Below are 13,645 nucleotides of genomic sequence, written 5' to 3'. Positions count from 1 at the left end.
TTTGAGATGATTAACAATGGGACCGTAACTAAAACAGTATTTCCCATGTAAAAGAACAATTAACAATGTAGCAGAGTTAATCGTTAAAAATTCTTCAAAATTTAAGAAAGGAGCAAGTAGATATATAGAGTAGCAGGGAAGAACACAAACTAGTCATCAGCTAACTTCATTCTTTCTAGCATTTCTAGAAGTTTAGTTTTGATCTTTTTACATGTTCCTTTGTGTTTTTTTTTTTTTGGCTTCCAGGTTTTAAATTCAAATTTACATTTCCCATACCGAAAGAAGAAAAAATTTTTATAAGTACCTCGGGCTACATTTAATATCTTAAATTCAGTAAACACTGCAAACACCCTTAATATGACATCTTACCTATTCACTGGAGTGGGGGTGGGGGTAGGGTTGTTTAAAGCCACAGAATGAGAACTGGGTTCAAATCCTGGTACAACTATTTAGTGCAATGTTGAAAGGGTAGACTTTTGTACCTCATTATACATACCAAAAATAAAGTTACATCTTAAAAAATTTTGAACGTTCCTAGGTAAGCCGTTACACTCCAATCAGGAAACTGCAGGAAGTTACATTTTTAATATTCAAAGTGTAAAAGTAAAAATCGACTTAGTTTTACAAGTCAAAGTATTATGAATTTGTTAAATTAGAAACATACTAATACAAGTTCTAAAAAATTAACTCATTAAAGAGTTGTAAAAACAAAAAAACCTACGGGGTAAAAGATTATTGGCTGTCACATTACAAAGGAGAGCTACGGATTTCTAAAATTGGTTTCTCAAACTTTACCACATATCAAAATCACCTGGATGGCTTTTTACGATTCCTGGACTGCACCCCCATAGCCCATAGTTGCTGATCCAGTGGGTCTGTGGGGTGGCCCAATAATTTACATTTTAAAAAATTTCTCAAAAGATACCAATACTGTTGGTCTCTGGACCACACTCTGACAACCAGTCCTAATTCTTCATAGACCAGTTTCTTTATAACTGCTGTTTTAAGAAGTTCAAAATTGAGCTCACATACATTTACTTCAAGTGTGGACTTCATGTGTTAGCTGGAATTACTGAGTAAGACCAAAGTGTCTTTAAACACAGACTTTAATGGTAACAATTCCTTTAAGCTCAATAACTTTTAACTATTACAAGTCTTATGCAAATGTCACTATTAGACAATATTAGTGACTTGCATTGGATTCCTCATAAAATAGAAGACAAATTCACTGAAAAGTGTAACCGACAATCATTTAACAGTTCTGTTAACGCCAACACAAAACATGGCTAATGAGTCACCCCCAAAATCACTAACACAGCATGATCAGCATCTTAAGTATACTTCAACTAAGCCTTTAAAAAAAAGTGAGTGTTTTCACTACCCCTGAGACCACTAGTTAACTGTGGTTCATACTTTAAAATGTGAGTACACCCACACATGAAAGCTAACTAATCATTGTTTTAAGTTTCCTATATCTGATTATCACATTGCAAACTTGCCCAGGAACAAAATTTGAGTTACTGAAATATAAATTTAAGTCCATTAACAGGCCAGCTGGACTATAATCCCTATACGTCAAGAGAAACTTTAAGGATTAATTTAAAACTCATTTATGCATTAAAAGATGTAGGAAATTTATAGGCAGAGCTAAAACAATTCTTAATCTGCTGATATTCAATTAGTCCTATACATGGCACAAGTAATGTCAAATTCCTGGGTTGCTTAGGGAAAGGAGGGCATATTTTTGGATTTCTTTGAAGGTTTCATTGGAGATGGTCTCAAGTCCAGTGTCCATACATTCAAACACATTGGTTTTCCAGGTACTTCAAATTATAGTTCTCTTAAACCTGGAGAAGCCTTTATGGCTTATTCCCTTAGAAGTGGCATATGAAATATTGCAGAAAGAACTGGACATACCCACTAGTCATCTTTATGACAATGATTTAAAGAAATCATCTCTATAATACCTAAGGGTTGTCTAAGGCTAAAGAGGTCAATTTGAAAGCCAATTAGGGACCCAGACGCTCTGACAAGTTGTGTTATACTCATGGCTGGCTTTCAAGAAATGATATGCCTACTAAAGCTGTTATTTTTAGAGTATAGGAGTCTCAGAAGTAATTACTTTGAAAATAGAGCCTAACAGCAGTACTTCTTACCTTGTGGAGTGGTGTTACTAATTTCTCATTCATAATTTGAATCCAAAAAAGTCTTAACAGTACAAGATATACCCTTTAAGGAGCTACTGGTATTTTTAAAGCATCAGAATGAAAAAATCCACTCACTGGAAAATTGTATAGCTGGACTGGTATTTCCCAATGAACTGCTTATTATAGAATTAACAGTCAGAACTTCTTTAGAAGGCATGCATTTCATTTCCAGTTTAGAGAACAACCTTAAGTCAATAAATCATGTCCAAACTACATATTAAAATGTTTATAAAAATCAAGCTTTAACATTTATTTTATATCTAGCTTACCACATCTGTGTGCAGACAAGAAATAAGACTGCACATATGGGTAAGCAGTGCAAAAATGTGGAAATGGGAGAAGTCACAGATGTGCTAGAAATAGAATACAGGACTATTAATAAAGCAATGGACAAATAAGAATAACTAGGAAAGAAAAAAAAACAAAACTACAGGGTCAGAATTGGGAAGGGTGAAGATAATGCCTTTGTTACTACAGAAGTTAAATCAGTGGCACAGATAGCACTTGTCAAACAAAATCCAATAGCATTGACTTTTATTCATTCATGTTAAGTCACCTGAAATGATATCCGTTGCACTTAAATGCTCATTAATGTAAATGGCTGAACAAATCCATTTCAATGGATACTCAATATCCCACATAGTAAAGTCACTTCAACACAGCCTCATGACAACTCCCACACCAAAACAGTACTTTATTTTGTAAATTTTGACCCATTATTATTCCCATTTTATGTTTTTTTCCTGCTGTTAAGTGTACAAGGTGAAGAAAAATTTTAAATGGGGGTTGCACCTGGAAAATAACTTTCTTAAACTCCATATACATGTTTCAAAACTGCTGGGTCCCAAGTCCATCTCTGAACTCCAGGGCTGCCAGTATCATGTGCAGCATACTAAAGCTACACTATTTGATTAGCTTATTAATTCTGCATAAATCAGGTCAATCAATGTGTCAACCTGTAACAGACTGTGCACTTTAACTGAACATGGCAAAATATTCACTCTTTTGAACTTTACATCATTATTTGATGTCAAACAATGAAGCAAATCCCAACAGTATATACAAAAACAGCTTTGCATTTACAAAAGATTGTTTCCCATACTGATTAATCCAGGCAGCTAACTCATTGGTTTATGCAACTTTATTGAAGAAAAATAAATCAATTACTAGCAGAGCTATTAGTTGATCACTCATCCATTGACAACTTGCATCATTTATTCAGTGCTATATTAAACAGTGTATTGGAAGATAGATTAACTAATAGCTCCAAGCCTCCTAACAATTTAAATGAAAATTACAAAATGTTTGAGACCCTATTTTGGAATACAAAGGGTGTTGGACTTCCAATTTCCATTCTCTGTAGAACAAGAACAGGTCATTCCTTTATTGACATGCATAAAATACATCACATTTTCTGTCCTGCTGATGCTATAAATTCAATACCAATTCTCCAGCCACATCAGTTATGAGCATAAAGTATATCATGTAACCTCAAATCTCTAACAGTGGAAGGCTTAAACAAGAATGGATGCTGCTAGAGTAATGCTGCTTCCTTTGATGTGACAACTGAGCATCCATCTCCCTCCCCCTCAGATGATTTCTTCAGCATGTTAGAGCAGTGAGGAATGGTTTTAGTCTCATAACCAAGTTAGAGTGAAGACATTGGCCACATAATACACATGCTCCATTTTTTAAAAAACTCTGAATCTTGGGCAACTGTTCTCTTGTAACTACTTTACAGTTTCTAAAAGCAGTTATTGTCCAAAGCTGGAAGAACTTAAGTCTTCTCAGATGAGCATGTGAATAAATGGAGGGAGGTAAACAAAAATAAAATTAAAAAAAGATGAGGTCTGATAGGGGAGCAGCCGGATAAGAAAATCAAAAAAGGAACAGTAATTTAAAGTTTATTCCAGCTATAATGCAGGTTATTCTGACTTTAAGGTAGCATCACATGGCATACTTCTGAGTCCATTCCCGAGATATTCTGTTGTACCTGTAACAGAGGTTATTTAAAAATTTAAAATAAAGTTACAAAAAATTCTTAATACTTATAAAAGGGGAGGAAAGACTTATTTTTCACCACCAGATTCATCATGGATTTCCTCCCTAATGACTATGATTAGAATAAAAGCCAACAAGGGAGAAATAGCATTGGTACTCAAAGCTATGGAAGAGACGAGAGTTCTATGCTCTGAAAGCAGTATTATTTTAATAAGCACAAGAATGTGGCATGGAGGACTGAGGCTAACGAAAATCAGACCTTTTCTCTCCCCTACCACTGAGCTAATGTTCTATTAGAAACTCTAAAATTATGTAAAATACTCATTCTGATACGTTAATATTTAAGAAACTTCTTCATTTGAGCACAGACTGATGTTAGAATAGCATACACATTCGGTACGTCAATAAAAATTTCCATCAAAACCAGAACCCAACAATTACTAAAAAAATTATCTTAATTCTAGACTTTGAGAGGAATGCAAAAGTTACGTGGCCCTGAGTATTACCAGAAGAGAAAATGCCTTTGAGACTTAAGACACAAACGGAAGAGTTAAGACACTGGGAGAGTGATAAGACAACAGTGGTCTTGAATAGGAGGTAGGTGTGAGTTCTATGAGTTAATCAGAACTACCTGGGTTACTTTTCAAAAGTGTGGTGAATTGGAGTTAATAAGCCTCACCAGAGACGTGCTGAATGGGAATTGCTAGGAGTATAAACCGGGCATCTTTGTTAAAAAGGTCAACAGGTAATTCACGCAAAAGTAAGGTTATTACTGAGGAAAATCACTAATATCAATAAATGCTATCAAGTTTCTCTCCAAATTATACCCATGCCTCAAGCTACTTACCCCAACAAATAAATACCTTAAGAAATGAATTTGTAGCCAAGAACACAGGAGATATTTCAAATTTACATTTACAGTTTGAACTTAAAAAAATATGAACTAGCTTCATTTCACACCAAGACTTAAATGTAGGTCAACTACTTTTCTTAATTTTAAGAAATACACATTCTATTAATAGTTATCTATTTAAGGATATCCTCTCAAAAAGCTACCACTTAAAACAGACTTCATTTACATACAGGGAGCCACAAAGTATAGCTGACACTAGTGCATGCTTGTCAGTAATAAACATTTAGCTTAGATGCTTAGGCTTAAAAGTGTTTTTCCTTATATTACTACCTACTGGCAAAATTTGGACTATATCACCACACTCCACATAATAGTGACTGAATATAAAAGTCTAAGTTAAAATTTAAATATCATGGTAGTTTGGAAAAAATACTATTTTTCCATTTCTTACTACTACTATAAAATTTCTTTGCCATGCAAGAATACTTTCAAGCAGTAATAACTAACTGGTACACTTTCAAGCTAAATGAGAGATCAAGCAGTTAAATAGTTTTCAGAAAACTGACAAATCTGTTACCTTTTGTTAGTTAATACAGTGCCTTACAGCATGCAGCACTCAAGTGCTGGCAGTACCATGAATAAGCGCACCATAGAGTGCAGATCCTCTTACCCTACAACATAGCGTATTTCTCTGTCCACTCTCTTGCTAACCTATTGTACCTAATTGAACAAGTATACTTAGCATTAATTATAACATACGGAAGTTATATTGGTGAAGTTGAACATAAAGATAATTCAAACACTTGAGCAATTTAGATCAATTTTACAACTGTACCAATATTTTTCCCCAAAATTATAATTAGGGTAAAGAAAAATTTCTTTCTTCTCCAAAACTTGGTAAGAATTTAAGAAACAGTGTTTTAACACATTATGAAAATAAAACATCTCAAGGGGGCTAATTCACTGTTACATAAGCTAAAACCTAGCGATTTTTTAAACCACATTTCAATAACTAGCTTTCTGGCACATTTTTAACTATAATCTTACCAGAAATTAGCATCGTCTTCTTGACATTGCCGCAACTTATAGCAGAGCATTAACCTAGCTCATTAGATAAGACCATTTTTTATGTTATTTCCTTAAACTATTTCATACTTACTTATCTCTGTCTGTTTTATAGATCCGTGCAATCTCTGGCACTAGGGGGTCATCTGGGTTCGGATCACATAGCAGTGAACAAATGGATAAAAGAACTGCAAGAAAGCAAATGTCTATTTATCCAACATCAGGCATTGGGGTAAGTAAAAGTTATCAAAGAGTATTTTAAAACTCAAACATCAATCCTCAAAAGAAATGTTATCAGTTTGTATCTTAACTTCCATGAGATAAAGCTTTACAGAGATTTTGCATTGCAGGAGAGAAGTTCCTGGTATATAATTAATGCTAAAAACTGAGCTTTACTGGCATCAAGCCCGGAACCAACTAGGTATAAAACATTGCCAAATTCAGGAAGTTCTAAGGTATCCAAATGATGGCATATTAGTTTATTCCTTATTTTTAAAATAGGTAGGCAGTGTCAGAATTTAAGGAATCAAAAGTTAAAGAGAATAAATTTTCTTTGTATGGACAGAAAAAAAAAAAAAAAAACTTTAAGAACATCTAGTGAACACCTATGCCATATACTATTCTTGATAAAATACCTACATTCTGCCCTGCCCTGGGGAACTTTCTTACAAAATCTCAAAAATTTCCCATTAATGTTCTGTCTCCTTGAATTTATAGTGATCCACAGTGGTATGAGATAAACCTTATGTGTAAACAGAAGCTATTATTTCCAAGCCAAAAAAACCAAACTTGCTGCTGTTGGCTTAATTCTGACTCATAGTGACCCTAGGACAGCGCAGAACTGCTCCAAAGGGTTTCCAAGGCTGTAATCTTTTTGGAAGCAGACTGCCACATCTCCTGCAGAGCAGCTGGTGAGTTCAAAACACCAATCTTTCACAGTTAGCAGCCAAGCGTTTAACCACAGTGCCACCAAGGACCCCTTATATCCCCGCAAAAGTACTGGTTAAATGGAACAATGCCTCCATCTGTCCAGCACTAAGTGAACCTTCAGCTCCATTTCTTAACCCCACTTGTTCAACACACCAACTCAGAAGATGTCAAGTATCATGAGCCATACACTGCATTCAGTTCATGTAAGGGGTTATATAAAAAAGCAGTATCGTAAGAGACAAAGCGATTCCACTTAAAAAAATTACAACATTGACAGTGGCAAATATAATTTTAAATCTAAGTATATGTGTATGTGTGTGCTGGGGGAGAAGCAGATAAAATATTACAGAATAAAAGAGACTTAGCTATACAGTAGCTCAGAGAGCTTCAGTTTTGACTGCCAGTTCAATGAATTAGCAAAATATACCTGTCAAAATAAGCTGTTTAACAAAAGTTTCAACCGGCATACACAGAAATATGTGCTGCAGTATACAGCACTCCCCAAAATGATAAACACTTGGAATTTCATATTTAGGTATGAGGGCCTGATGTGAAGAGAAACAAGAAACTAGAACATATCCAAGATGGGGAAAAGCAGACCTAAAATTCTGTCAAGTTTTCACACTTGAAAGAATTAAAGCAGCATTCCCTGTAATTGTCCCCCTGTCCCCCCGATAACAATTCTAGTCAAATACAAGTTTGAGAAATGCTACGAAGCCTCTCAAGGAGATTCAAATGCATTGTATAAGCAAATATCTGAAACACTACCACAATCGGCAACATTAAAAATGTATTCTGTGTACCTAAAGAACGCTAATACCAAAAACTGAACATTGTTAGAAGGCAGACCTCCTTTCCCAGTTAAGTAGTTTTGTATGTGGGTGAGCCTATTTGGAGGTTAAAAAAGACATAAAAGCCATTGGAAGTCATTCAGAAAAGAGAGATGGGGAATGGAACTTCATCTGCTATCCGGGATATTCACGAAGAGACTGGACAACCCATCAGACATGTCACATAATGGATCCCTATTACAAGTAGGAGATCAGAATTGACCTAAGAGACCTTTCCAAATCTATCATTTTAGACTGTTACTAGGTAGGAACAACCTACTAATCTAAAAACAAACACAGGAAGGCAAAAACAGAATATTTTCTACAATGGAAACCTCAAGATTTAAAAACTAGTCATTAAGTTTAGCTATATTATACCATTCTAGCTAAAAGGCAAACAAGTAAGCAAGTGAGATGTGCAAGTGGCTTAGGATCGAAAACGGTACAGAAATCTATTAAAATAAACTTTGCTGTATTTGTAATAAAAGTTAACTAAGGCAAAATAATCACCCACCACACATACCAATCTGAATTTTAACTTCTTCCCACAAAATCGCTAGTCAATACTGCTAAAGGAGCAAAATGATATAAATTACTTCTTATTCTCCTTTCCCACCTCTTACCGAATAGTTGGCAAAAAGATAAGGCTCAGATAAGTAGGTCCAAAAATGAAACTCTTTGATTAAAAAATCAGTGCACCTCAAGACTTTCTTTAAAAGTATTTTACCTTTAGAAATAGTTAAAGCAGGAGACCACTGTGATCTTAGAATATCGAGACAAATGCTGCCATTACTGTTAATATTTGGATGATAAATTCTTGTTGTAAATGCAACCTAAAATAAACAAAAAATCTTTATTTTTCCCAAATAAAAACAAGCATTCCTAAACTTAAGACTTTCAGCAAGGCTTAAAAAATTAAGTCACAATTTAAGAAAATCAAACAGCCAATACGTAATTTATATGCATAAAAACAAAACAGCAAAAATTGTAAAAACTGGCTTTAAAATTCCAACCAAAATCCCACCAGGCTCACTCTTTTTAATTTAAATGGAAAATATGACTTTGGGCAAAGATTTCAATATCAATGATATGGAATTAACGTTGGCCTTATTGAGTACTAAAGAGCAATTTGCAGGGTATTTAAATACCTTCATTCCAAAATAAAGGAACTTCTGAGTGTAACCAAAATTTACAGACCAGGTCATTAACTTTAAACTATCATTAAGTACATTAGCTATGTGTCTGAATCTGTGTTTCCAGTGTATATAAAGCACAAATTTGAGTATCACGAGAGTGTTTCATCTAAAGAACTGTTATGTTGCACCTGTAACATGACTGTGATGAGAAATTCCCAAGACATTTATGGTGTGCCAATGTCCTATGTCTATTACCGTTTACAATTATTCACATTGGTGAATTTACGTTAATAGCTCTGAGAAGTCAAAGACCATGTGCTTCTGAAAAAGAAATGATCTTTGATAGTTATGAGAGAGGGCAGAGGTGGAGATGGAAAAACACTAAATAGACAACAGATAAGTGATAACTTTGGTGAAGGGTAAGACAGTACACCATATTGGGGAAGCCAGCACAACCTGTCCAGGCCAAGGTCAAGGAAGCTCCATAGGTACATCCACATTCCTGAAGGACCGAATTACTGGCCTGAGGGCTGTTGGGACCATAGTCTTGGGGAACATCTACCTCAACTGGTGTAACATAAGTTTATAAAGAAAATGCTCTATAGTCTACTTTGGTGAGTATCATCTCGGGTCTTAAAAGCTTGTGAGCAGTCATCTAAGATGCTCCACTGGTCTCACTCCATCAGGAGCAAGGGAGAATGAAGAAAACCAGACACAAGGGAAAGATTAGTCCAAAGAACTAATGGACCACAACCACCACAGCCTCCACCAGGCTGAGTCCAGATGGTGCCCAGCTACCCCTACCGAATGCTCTGATGGGGATCACAATAGAGGGTCCTGGACAGAGCTGGATAAAAATGTAAAAAACAAGATTCTAAATCATGAAAAAAGACCAGACTTAATGGTCAGACAGAGACTGGAGAAACTCTGCAAGTATTGCCCCTAGACATCCTTTTAGCTCAGTAATGAAGTCACTCCTGAGGTTCACCCTTCACCCAAAAGATTATACAGGCCCGTAAAACAAAACAAGACTAAAGGAGTACTATAACCCAGGGGCAAGGACTAGAAGGCAGGAGAGGACAGGAAAGCTGGTAATAGGGAATCCAAGGTCCAGAAGAGGAGAGTGTTGACATGTCATGCGGTTGGTAACCAATGTCACAAAACAATATGCGTACTGTTTAATGAAATGCTAGTTTGTTCTGTAAACCTTCATCCGAAGTACAATTAAAAGAACAAAAACAAGACCATGTGCTTTTAATACCCATAGACCAGTCACCTCAGTGAAGAGTAACTCTGATTTTTGATAAATTTATTCAATTATGTATGTTAATCCGAACTTCAGCCAAGTCAAAATGATTATGGTCCATCTAAACTGCAACATGAACACAGTGTTTGTAAATATGCTGAAGGTGAGCACTGGATGTTTATTATGTACAAGACACTACGGATAATAATCCAAATCTGTATAAGCACAATAAAGTAACAAACATCCACACAGTATAGTTGAGCCCTCCAACTCTAAGGATAAGGCACATCTTACACCATTTACAAAATTCAAATCTAGGTCCAGCTCTTTTAACTAAACATCAAGTATCAGTATTAATGGATCAGTGAACTCAATTCAACATCCATGTTCAGACTCAATTTCTAAGAATGTTCTGAGATAAAGCGTAACATCTATAATAACAGGCTTTGGGGGAAAATACTTGCCTTAGGTGGTTTGAAGGGGTAATCTGTAGGAAAATGAATTGTCAAAAAGAATACACCGCCTTGATACGGGCTGTCATTCTGTGAAGAGAAAAATCTACTTAACTGTGACATTTAAAACACTGCTAAATATTCTACACAACATTCGTTTTTTAAGCACTTCTCTCTAATAACGAGTCCAAATTGCTCCTTTACACTGCAATGAAGAATTTAAATTATTCCAAAAAAAAAAAGCTCAGTTCAAACTAATGGAAAAAAAAAATACAATCTAAATTTACTATATAGTACTGAACCCCAATTTACTTAGATTTCAATTTACGTAAGTCATCAAAGAATATTCAAAAAATTACTAGAAACAGGAGTGTACTAGATTCTGATTCCCATGAAGACAAAATGTATACTTAGCAAATAAAGTCTATGCTCAGTATTATGTATCAACCCATAGTTTGAAAATAAAAGCTTATATTTGTAAAATATTTCTTCACACTATAGGCCAGATATGTGCAAATAGCTATGTGCAAATTTGCCCACTGGCAGCAAATCAAAATGCTATTTCAGGTTCAGACACAACTACTACTCCCAGCAGGAGAAGCAGAAGGGTAACAAAATAGGTCTAAGGAAAGTTTTAATTCTCGCCCAGATCCCCGAAATTTTAACTTAAAACCATCAAAGTTTTTCCTTCAAAATCATACTGAATTATCCATAGAAAATTAATACGAATACAGGATTATTAAACTTCAGGGGAAAAAAATCTAGGACATTTGCATTTCCATTTCAACAAATATAAATTTTCAAGCTATAGCAGTACTTCTTCCTCTTTGCTAATTTGCTGAGTACAATTTAAGAAACCCCTTAATATTATACAATGATAGTATGTTAGTATAAACTAACATGAGGAAAACAACGTACCAGAAATTTTACATTTTAATTTAGCCAATACCAAGAAATATGTATCACTGTTCCATTTTACCAATTAATATAATGTACTTAGTGGTAACAACTTAGTCAAATGTATAAATGAGAAACGATTCAAACAAGATTCTTCTGAAAACTACTTAAGATGACAATGATAAAGGAAAACAAAGACAAAAGATACTGGCCTACTCAACAATTTTCAAATAAGAGTTATGAATAACAAATTATGAAATTGCCTGCCACCGAAGACATGCTTTAAACATTACATACTGAGTATGAGCACAGAACACAAACCTTTTCATGATGCCCATTCAGAGTGGCAGGCAAATAAAAACTGGGGCTACCTCAAATAACATACAGTTTTACAAAAAAGGTTAATACTGAAGATAATCTCCAACATTAAAGTTGTTACAAAACCCAACTCCAAAAATTCTGTTTAAGCTTTACTTCCTAGCTTCACAAAATCAAGTGCTATATTTGGCTGCTTTTGAATACAGACAATCCAATGAGATTTAGACAGTCCAAAAAAAAAATAATAATAATTTTTTTTTTTGTTGTTCTGTAATGAACCTACTGGATGAAAAGCATTTCAATCTTATAATACAAAAATTCAGCAAATCAAAGACATAAAACTACAAGATCCGGAGGTAATCTAATTAGGCCATGTAAAAAAAAAAAAACTGAAGCATTCAAATTTATTATGAATTCACAGCAAACAAAACACACAAACAAGAAGGAATACTTTGATCAGTGATGTGACCAGAATCTAAGAAATTGAGAATTTATATAGGATCTCTAAATAACCTTTTCCTCTGGTTTTGCTCCCATCAGTCAAATTTGCTCCTTCTCAGTCTCAGTGTCTGTACTCCTTCCCTATGGCAATCACAAAACGTTGCGTGTTCCTACAAATCCATCTTCTGCCATATAAATTCTGTAACTCTCAAATCTTTCTCTAGCTCAGTTATTCACTCCAGATACATACATTCAAATGCCTACTGAATATTTCTATTTGGGTGTCTCCAATTCATTTTTCCTATCTATCTGTAAACTATTCAAAGCCATAAACCAGGAGCTCATCCTTAATTTATCCTGTCTCATCTCCTCAAAGTGGTTATCAAATTTTAAAGACCCTTAAGATCTCCTGAATTAGTCTCCTGTTCATTATAACCACTGCCAGTACACCACCTTAGTTTAAGATGTCACTACGTTTTGACTACATTAGGGCAATGGCTTTCTACTGGTATGCCTGCCTTCACTCTGGCTCCCTAACAGTGCCCAATTTATCCCTCACTCTGATGTTCAACACAGAAGTTACTCCTCCGTTTGATATCTACCATAACTTTCAAGATAAAGTCTAAACTCCTAAGCTTAAGCACCAAAAAACTCAAAATCAAACCAGTCGCTACTGAGTCAATTCCAAATCATGGAGACACCATGTGTATCAGGGTGGAACTGTATTCTGTAGGGTTTTCAATGACTGATTTTTCAGAAGTAGATCACACCAGGCCTTTCTTCCAAGGTACCTCTGGGTGGCCAAGCTTTCAAACAAGCTGAACACTTTAGCAGTTTTGCACCACCCAGACCAAAAAAACCGAAACCAAACCCAGTGCCATCAAGTCGATTCCGACTCATAGCGACCCTATAGGACAGAGTAGAACTGCCCCATAGAGTTTCCAAGGAGCGCCTGGCGGATTCAAACTGCTGAACCTTATGGTTAGCAGCCGTAGCACTTAACCACTACGCCACCAGGGTTTCCACACTACCCAGGGACTACACAAAATGCTTTATGATCTGGTTCCTACTAATCCATTTAGTTTTACCTTCTACCTCTACTCTAGAACATACACTTTACTGCTATAAATTAAGTAGTATGTGGGTAACTCTAACTCAGTCTTTTCTTCCTATTTGCCTACTAATCTATTCAGTCGTATCTTCTATCTCTACTACAGGACATGTCTTCACTGTATATAAAATAAGTATTACATAGGTAATTCAGTTTTT

At 35.2% G+C, this 13,645-nt stretch overlaps 1 protein-coding gene across 3 annotated transcripts in view; it reads right to left on the bottom strand.

Annotated features, from left to right (window-relative positions):
- Nucleotides 1-218: 218 nt before the first annotated feature.
- UBE2D3 (ubiquitin conjugating enzyme E2 D3) overlaps nt 219-13,645 on the bottom strand; it is a 40,629-nt gene continuing 27,202 nt past the window's right edge. For all 3 annotated transcript variants that reach the window (XM_010590477.3, XM_064285495.1, XM_023548538.2), the window contains 4 exons: nt 10,733-10,810; nt 8,614-8,719; nt 6,221-6,314; nt 219-4,200 (listed from right to left, as the gene is read on the bottom strand). In XM_010590477.3, the coding sequence (XP_010588779.1) occupies nt 4,155-4,200; nt 6,221-6,314; nt 8,614-8,719; nt 10,733-10,810 (324 nt within the window). In that variant the 3' untranslated portion in view covers nt 219-4,154. The remainder of the gene's footprint in view (nt 4,201-6,220; nt 6,315-8,613; nt 8,720-10,732; nt 10,811-13,645) is intronic.

The sequence above is a fragment of the Loxodonta africana genome, chromosome 5 (genome assembly GCF_030014295.1).
Source record: "Loxodonta africana isolate mLoxAfr1 chromosome 5, mLoxAfr1.hap2, whole genome shotgun sequence".
In the NCBI taxonomy this organism is placed as follows: Eukaryota; Metazoa; Chordata; class Mammalia; order Proboscidea; family Elephantidae; genus Loxodonta; species Loxodonta africana.
Note: the sequence above shows the minus strand (reverse complement) of the source record. Positions and strands in the feature narration are given on the sequence as shown.